At 38.2% G+C, this 9283-nt stretch overlaps 1 protein-coding gene across 1 annotated transcript; it reads left to right on the top strand.

Annotated features, from left to right (window-relative positions):
• The first annotated feature begins 198 nt into the window (after positions 1-198).
• LOC140236202 (tetraspanin-4-like) lies at positions 199-8855 on the top strand. Its single transcript, XM_072316170.1, has 6 exons — positions 199-261; positions 1466-1657; positions 2625-2804; positions 5653-5793; positions 7594-7677; positions 8787-8855. Exons 1-6 carry the CDS (start codon positions 199-201, stop codon positions 8853-8855), a joined length of 729 nt encoding a protein of 242 aa, XP_072172271.1.
• The last annotated feature ends 428 nt before the right edge of the window (positions 8856-9283 follow it).

The following is a 9283-nucleotide window of genomic DNA, read 5'->3' as shown; positions in this document are numbered from 1 at the left end:
TTTTTTTTTTTGTTATGTTATGTTATGTTTTGTTTTGTTTTGTTTTTTGTTTCTGTGTACGTTAACTGCTGCTGATACTTTTGCAGTTGTTGTTGTTGTTGTCATTATTACCTTTTTGCTGTCATAGATGTTATTTTAATCCATTCTTTATACTTACTGTATTGTATAGATTGGAGAAGGTGAGGAAAAGAAACCAAGATGGTGAGCGGGGACGGACAGTGTACGAAGTATCTTCTCGTCGCCTTCAATGTCCTTTTCTTCGTAAGTAGATTTGGTTTAGATAGACAGTTAGTTTGTTAGTTAGTCAGTTAGTTAGTTAGTTAGTTAGTTAGTTTTTTCGTTTATGACTAGTAAGCTCTGATCACGATTATTAGGGCTGTCCATATATGGTTCCGTTATGAAGCAGATATTTTCTAAACAAGATGTTAAGAATGTTTTCATGTTTATTCAAAAATTTGCCAAAGAAATTGCTCCTGTACGGATTTTCAAAGATGTTTTAGGAAGCTCCCCAAAAGTTTTCTGTTCAATGAATGCATGTATTTGACGCTGTACACGTGTATTTCTCTTTTTCATTAATACACATTAAAGTACGTTTATGTTATTCTAGTAAAAGCTTATTTCAGGACACAAAAAGGTTATGCTAGGTAAGATGGGAATAATGATCTTGACCTGGGATAGACTCGTTGGGCAGGATTTAAACCAAAAGTTTTGAAAAGTTTCATTCTCTCTTTCACAGCACTAAAACGTTCTGTCTTTTCTTTCCGGGGGTTTTCCTTCTTTTTTTTTTTTTTACCGTTACACCTTATTTCACCCTCTGAGGCAACCCTGAAGTGTCGATGAAATGATACTATTATAAAAATAGCAGGATGATGCATGTGTGTGTGTGCGTGTGTGCGGTGTGTGTGCGTGTGTGCGTATGTATGTGTGTGTGTGTGTGTGCATGATGATTATGATTTGGCGTTTGTGTGTGTGGTGTGGTGTGGCGTGTGTGTGTGTGTGTGTGTGTGTGTGTGCATGTGCGTGTGAGTTTCTCGCAAAATGGCCTCGATTTTTTCTTTTTCTTTTGAGAAACAATGGAATATGCCCGTTTGTTTTGTGCAAACTATCTATTATGTCCCCGTTTTGCTGGCATTTTGCGAGAATATGTGTGTTTTAAAAATAAAAACAAAAAGCGGATTTCGTTTCTTTGGTCAAAATGGTTACAATGTAAGTGGACATTATTTTGCACAATATTTTGGTGTCACTGCATTTTGTCTTTATATAGTGTAAGGTTGACATTATTTTGTACAGTGATGTGTATAATGCAGTTTGTCTTTGCTTATTGTTTGTTTTTGTTTCTGTGAAAGGAAATTTGTGATATGAAATTGAACGAAATTCGAATAAAGAATTTTAAAAAATGATTGAAAGAATGGTTACGTAATGTTCACATTGTGTATCACATTCTGCTCCGTTTTCATTTCGACAGCTGTGTGGAGCGGTGCTGTTGGGTACCGGGGCACACCTGCACATTAAGGAGGGGCCGTTTATGACCCTCCTTCCCAGCATGCCCTTCATGAACGCCGCCAACATCCTCATTATCGTCGGAGTCATTGTCCTGGTCGTGTCTTTCGTCGGGGCCTACGGCGCGATCAAGGAGCACTCTTGTCTTCTTTTATCGGTATAACACGCTACAAAAAAGAAACCTTCAAAACGGAGCTAAACAAAAGCTCAACAGAACAAGATACACACTTGACATTAAATCATGCAAACAAGCGTGTGCAGAAGAAAACCACACAAAACACACGCTTCAACAGTACAGATGGACAATATAGGATGAATTAAAGACCTAAGTTGGCAATAATAAGAAGGAAGGAGAAAAAATGAAGTAAAGTACAGTATCTTGTATGGATAATGATGTTGACTACATATAGACTGAGATATAATGACGTAAGGTGGAACGTTTCACGTGTGCGTCTCGCAAGCGATGTCGTCAGTGAAGTTTAGCACTTGAGTGTGTGACCTTTTTTTTTGACAAGGTGCCATTTACTTTACAGTACGAATTATTGGAACCCCACTCAAGCATATAACGTGATATTCTGAAGTTGGGAACGTTTTAAACAGATTCCCAATGTAAAGTGCAATCACAACAGCCTCGAACCATGTTGCATGTATTTGGGATAAGACTGTGAAAATTGTTTAGATCTATATTGCCTGATAGAGGGGTTTTTTGATAACTGTAATACACGAAGAAATTTCCCTTTAACAAGGGTAGAAAGTGTCAAGGTAATGCAGGCCGATACGAAACGTGAAAGTAGGAAAAAATCGAAGGAAATAACACCTTTATTTGCTCTTGTTGAAAACAATGGTCTGAACTGAATTTTATATCGTATCATTGAAAATTTCTCGAAACCTTTGCTCACGAAATATTGTAATTCATAATTATAGGCTTTGCACAACACATACCCAGTTTCTACATAGATGATGAACACAAGGGATATCACACACGATATAGCTAAACTGATAGGAAAAAGCGTGATTAAAACTTTTTTCAATCTGGAAAGAGAATGAGAAGGTATAATAAAGACGAATGCAAAATAAAAAAAGAAATAAAAATGCGTCTTTGTGTTGTTCCTTTTTCCCCACAGTATTTCGTGGTCATGCTTGGTGTGTTCATCCTGGAGGTCACAGCCGGGGGTCTCGGCTTCGCGTACCGATGGCAGGTAGCTAAGTACGTGGCCAACGAGCTCCGAGCAGGCGGCCTGAACAAGTACAACGCCCCGGGAGAGGCCGGCTTAACCAAGGCGTGGGATAGGATGCAGTCCACGGTAAGACGTACTGCAGTCAGCAGTATGTTGGCACTCGCTTTAATTTGTGAATTTGATTCAAGATTGTAACTATTCTATCCATCAAAACAAACCAAAACTGAAAACTGAAACTGAAAAAAAAAAGTCGAATCAAAGTCAAATATAGGTTGTTAAAGGGAGAAGCTGTACAGACTTACGCTGTATGGTGTCATCCAATCCAATTGACACGCATCTTTTAATGCACTCAATTACGAATTTGTCATATTCTGACTGAGCATCCAGATAAAAGCGTTTCCGGTACGTCGAAAATGGTCGAAATACTGTAAATCTCAGTCCGTCTTTTGAATAGGCCGGAATGTGAACGAATAATGAGCCCAGAGGCAATACTGATTGACTATTGAACCTGTACAAAAAGAACTTACGCACTATATACAATACGATCTTTGAGCACTTAACTGACTGATAAAGTACTCTTATATCACCATTACATCCTTGATCTTCGTAGAGAAGATGGCTACAATCATGACAATCACCACGTCATGCAACAGCACCCTCTTGTTGAATCGCGAGTCCATGTTTCTTTAATCGTTTTGTGCCAGGGACTTTTGACAGTGTGTGACAATGCGAATTATCTTAAGTCTGCCGCACACTACGACTCACGACTACACGATTGACAGAGTATGGATCCGAAATAAATCACAATAGCCTCAGAATAAACACACATGTTTATTTCAGATCCAAAATCTGTAAGTAGTACAGTTGTTAGTAGTATAAATAGTGTGCTGCGGGCTTTACGTTCATCATGCGATCATCTCACCATCCGATAGCGCCCTATTGAATCCCAAATCAGTGTGCCTTTAACCGTTTCTATGCCAGGGACTATGGATATCCCTACTGGAAAGAACACAGTGTCCCACAGTGTGTTCACATTGTGTTCACAGTGTGGTCACATAGTCGAATATGTGAAAGCGCTCGCATTTAACAGTGTTGAGATGATTTCACACTGTGGTTTGGTTTTCACAGAGTGTTCTCATGGTATTCAATGTTTTATGTGTCACACTGTGATCATGATTCACAATGTATATTGTGTTCACACTGTTAAAACGCTCGAATTTTACTGTGTGAAGAGATTTCACACTGTGTTTCTCACACTGTGGGATATTGTGTTCTTTCCAGCAGGGATATAGTGTGCACAATGCACAATGTTTTGTTGTTGCTGTTGTTGTCTATACCAATCGGCACTGTAAACACACAAATGTTAGTCCAATATTAAAGGGAACCCAAACCCAAAGAGGAATGTGGATTGAGTGAAAGCAGCAACATTACTAGAACACATCAGTGAAAGTTTGAGGAAAATCGGACAATCGATGAAAAGGTTATGAATTTTTAAAGTTGGAACCGCTGGATGAGGAGACTACTAGAGGTTATGACGTATGTGTGGACAACAGTATAAAGATTATAAAGAAAATTCCACAAAAATTCACGTTTCTAGCATAATGAAAGAGCACTTGACTAACCGCTTTCAGAAAGCAGGGGAATAATACCCTATGTCAGCATCAAGTTGATGAATATGTAATTTCATGATTTTTTTTTTTTTTTGAATTCCCTTCATATTTTTTTTATATTGTTGTCCACACATACGTCGTAATCTCTAGTAGTCTCCTCATCCAGCGGTTAGGTTCAACACCAAAACTTAAAAAAATCATAACTTTTTCATCGATTGTCCGATTTTTCTCAAACTTTCACTGATAATGTTTTACTAATGTTGCCGCTTTCACTCAATCCACAGTCTCTTTGGGTTTGAGTTTCCTTTAAAGCAAAGTGTCAAATCTACTGACAACCCGATAAATAACCTTTCCACATAGATTAATTATTTTGTGAAATGCATCAATAATAAAATGCGAAGTGATAAATTGCGTCAGACCAGTTAAACAAAAGTAAAGGTATAAAAAAAAAAAAATCAAGCGGTAGACATTATCTGTGCAAAGTCTTTGATCTATAATGTAAACGACTGTTGGTTTAACACGCAGTCAAAACATCAAGTGTTGTCTACAGGAGCTTTAGATTTTAGACGCGCGGACGTTCAAAGAGAAAAAAAACACGATCTGAGCGTGCGCAGTAGCGCGGATCAAGTTACTGCGCACGCTCAGATCATGTTTTTTTTTTTTTCTCTTTGAACGTCCGCGCGTCTAAAATCTAAAGCTCCCTAATGACTGCTGAAGAAAAACGACATATTGTAGCACTTTGACAGGTGGTCGTTAGAACAGGTTTTTACTGCATGTGTCTTTGAGTCAAAACGTTATTAATTCAGAGGCCAGTGACATTCAAAAAAAATACGCGGTATCACAACTGCGTTATCAAAAATACGGAGCAAAATAAGGCAATTATAGGTTCTTGAGCCGTCTTCATTTGCTACGTTGGAATTTCAAACTATGTCATCTTCATTTCATTTTCTGACTGTTTTCTCTGTGTAAAGTTTCGTTCAAGAAAATACATTTCGACTTTAGTTTTCCACTTACTTCAAATAAAAACAAAACAAAAAATGGATGGTAATAGATCTCTCTCTTTTTAAGTAACCTGCAAGCACCGAATGAGAAGGAAGTTTTTGGATGCCTTTCAGCAGGTCATATTATTTGTTCTAAGTTTTAGCTTGCTGCGGTTCTCAGTTAAAGGGATGGTACAGTATTGGTAGAGATGAGAATTGAGTTTTAACTTTTTTTTGCGAGATACCAAGAAACACTTTTGAAATAGTACAGAGCATACCATTTTCGGAGGAATTCAAAATTTATTCGATGAAAATCGGGTTTTAAAAGCGCCATAACTACTGACTAAAATCAACGCCTTTCTTCATTTTGCATCAATGTTGCAGCTGGGATGCTGCGGTGTGTTCAACCACACGGACTGGTGGACGTCGACCGCAAACTACCGGCCGCAGCAGACTCCGGACTCTTGCTGTCTCTTCTACGCCCCAGAGTGCGGCCGAGACCTGGCGTCAGAGAAATTCGTCCGAGTACGGTGTTCCCGTCATCATCCCTAGATTTCCTCTATCTTCCTTTATGATTTTATTCTGCCGCCCTCTTGTATGACAACAGTGTCATTAAATCTACAAAAGTCCATAAAGTTGGTTTACTGCAAGCCTTCATCTCCGCCTCACAGGGCCTATATAGTCTAGTCGATATAGTCATTGAATTTATATTTTGTTAGTGAAAGGTGTCTTGGGTATTAATTGTCCTTGTGGTGATTGCATACCAGGAAAGATTGCCCGGGCTTGACTGTATAAACACAAATTCCCTTTTTACTTAGCATATTGCGAAGGTTATTTGTATCATAATTATATGAAGAGTTTGTTTGCAAAAACCGATAAGTCCATATTTGCCAAATGGAGATATTTGCGATTAAAGGTCAAGAAAAATAAAGAGAATAATAAGAAAATTTTTGCTTCTTTTGACCATATCTTCAAAAATATAGCTTTATATGTAGTGACCAATATATCATTTTATAGGTATTATTTTGTACTTTATGACAGAGATCGTACTTCAAAATCTTCAAAAATGGACTTATCGGTTTTTGCAAACAAACCTTTCATATATAGAATACGAAATGTCAGATCCCCCATCCCCTTTAATGAGGACAGGTTACTCACTTGTCGCCCCCTCTGGTCGATGTTTGTAGTCTTGTCATGTCTTCTTTGTTCTCCTTAATATTTTTCTTCTCTTCGTCTTTCCCATTCTCTCTTTCTCTCTCTCTTCATTTTCCTCTTTTGTAATCTGAAGCTCCCGTTTCTGCTTTGTGTCTTAATTCATATTTTCCTCTCTTCTTTTCCAGTTTCAGTGTTCTTGTCTACATGAATTCTTTTCCTTTGCGTTCTTGATATTTTTCCTTGATATGGAACCAGATTCTTCTTTATTGTAAGCCAAGTCCTTCCGCTTTCATTCTTTCACTTCCCCGTTCTGTTTTTCCCGCGTATTCCTTTCCAGCTTACAGTCTTCTAGACATTCTTCCTTGTTTTGGATTCTTTGGATTTCATCATCATCACCACCATCACAATCGCCATCTTCATCAACGATCATCATCACCATCACCATCATCACCACCATCACCATCGCCATCGCCATCGCCATCGCCATCGCCATCACATCACCATTATCATTATCATCATCATCATCATCATCATCATCATCATCATCATCATCATCATCATCATCATCATTATCATCATCATCATCATTATTATCATCATATATAATCATCATTATTTTTTTTTCTTTAGCTATTCTATATCTCCTCTTTCTTCGTTACTTTCCGTGTATTCCTCCTCCTCAAATCCTGATAACATGCACGAGTTGATTTAATATAAATGAAGTCAAGGGTTGGATGGTTATATTGGAATTGTATAGTGTTTTTTATGTTTTGAAGTTTGATAAGGATTATGGAGTTAAGAGGTGGGGATCAGGGGTTGAGTGATAATTTTTTAATGATTGTTAAATGTTTCTTAGGGCAACATGTGTGGGTTCACATGCCTACGGGCAATAGTAAATGTATTTACTTTTGTGTGCCCTGACCCTCATGTAGTCTCCATTCATTTAATTTTCATTTTGTGTAACGTATACAGTACAGTGTATCCTTTGTAATGTTCATTCTGGTTTTTGTTTCATGTTTGTGATGTTAATGATATGTATCCTATATTCTTTACCTGGTCGAATAAATGATAATAAGAATGATAATGATAATAATAATTTTTATGTCAATCCATGAATTCAAATACTCACCTCACCGACATGATTATTTTGTGATTACCGTTTTTCTCAAGGGATGCAAAGGGGCAGTGATTATGGAGCTGGAATCGAAGGCACACATCATGGGCATCGTTGCCATCATCGTCGCTATTTTCCAGGTGAGACTAGAGGAATAGGGATGGAATTAGCCATGTGGCTAAAGCCCCATTTTAGCAGAGCCTTTCAAACTTGAATTACCGCGACAACATCCGGGCAGCGTCCGGGTAATCTTTCTTTTTTTTCCCCATGCCTGTTAAAAGGTCCCCGCAAAATATCGCCCGTACGTTGTCGCGGCAACTTTTGCCTTTTGCTCTTGTGAATCTCCCACTGTTTTATTATCCAAGGTGAGGAATTCTGTTCTCCGGACGTTGTCGCGATGTTGCCGCGGTAAGGTCCGTTAAAATGGGGTTGTATAGTCTCACAGAGTGACTGACAGACCAAGGGTAACAAGGGGAAAGAGCGTGGAAACACCCGGTGGACGGTTCACCCGGGGAAAATTTTGCGCACTGTGGGAACCCCTTCACTATCTTTACACAAAATTCACTGATGATGAGAATAATCATCTACGCAAAATATACATGGACTATACAATTCTCTTCTACACAGTGTTCTACGCCGCAAGTGCTTCTGATGTACTTGATTTTCAAAAAGCTATTTCATATCTGAAACGGTGATCAGTAACAATGTTATTGAATTTATTTGAAATAAGCTTTATTCATGGCAAATGCATGATCTTCTGATAATAATCATTATTATGTGATGGGGTCTGTGGTAGTAGAAGTAACGCATCTTGCAGCTGCCTACGGAGTTGCTAGCTACACTTTTATGATGATGATTTAGTAATAGCAATAGCTATACCAATGGTAAATAATGATAACCTACGGTGACATCACCACCATGACTGCCACACTACTACAGCTGCAACTACTAGTATTGCTAATGATAATAAGAAGAATGATCGTAACCTATAACAAGTACATGACTTGTTGTTGTTCTTATGACAATCACATTTGCTCATTGATGTATTATTTTTGTTGTTGTTGTAGCATTGTATTCAAGGGCACTATGAAAACAGCCCTATTTGGGCGATCGAGGGCATTAATGTCCCGTGATCGCATAGAGTAGAATAAAACAAAACAAAACAAAACAAACAAACACATTAGGTATCATCTAAATTCTTTGTGGTCAGTTAAAAAGGCAACTCCCTTCTTTTTTTATTGTATTTCAGCTTTTCGGCATCGGTCTAGCCTACTCGATGTGGAAGAGAACGAGCCAGGCAGGAGGGAACTTTGTCTAATACGCCTACTTGTTTTCCTTTTTTTTTTTACGAAAATGTACATAGAATACTAGTATATTATACAATGTGTATGTATCTTCACCCCATTGGCCACTTCAATCCCGATCGAGAATGATCAGCTTGTAGCACAGTTAGCAGCAGGAATGATAGTAAACAGCGCCCTCTCTCAGGCACTCCTTGTGAAGTGAAGTTGGCGAAGGAGCGCGAAATCGATCTTCACATACACTACATTGTCTAGAGACAATGATACACCCACTTTGTAACCAGACAATGGCACGATCATCATAGCTACCTACCAATATAAAGGATGCGAACAATGGTATCGATGGAAAGGAGAGGGCATTTCACTTGCATTTTCAATTTGTAGAATATGCCTTTTTAACAGTATAGAGTGGATAAACACGATTTTAAGCGCCCTCTTTTAAATT

This window comes from Diadema setosum, chromosome 12 (assembly GCF_964275005.1).
Source record: "Diadema setosum chromosome 12, eeDiaSeto1, whole genome shotgun sequence".
NCBI lineage: Eukaryota > Metazoa > Echinodermata > Echinoidea > Diadematoida > Diadematidae > Diadema > Diadema setosum.
Note: the sequence above shows the minus strand (reverse complement) of the source record. Positions and strands in the feature narration are given on the sequence as shown.

Coding starts and splice junctions, on each gene's coding strand:
- LOC140236202 (XM_072316170.1), top strand. CDS start 199: ATGGTGAGCGGGGACGGACAGTGTACGAAGTATCTTCTCGTCGCCTTC. Junction 262..1,465: donor CCTTCAATGTCCTTTTCTTC/GTAAGTAGATTT, acceptor TCATTTCGACAG/CTGTGTGGAGCGGTGCTGTT. Junction 1,658..2,624: donor ACTCTTGTCTTCTTTTATCG/GTATAACACGCT, acceptor TTTTCCCCACAG/TATTTCGTGGTCATGCTTGG.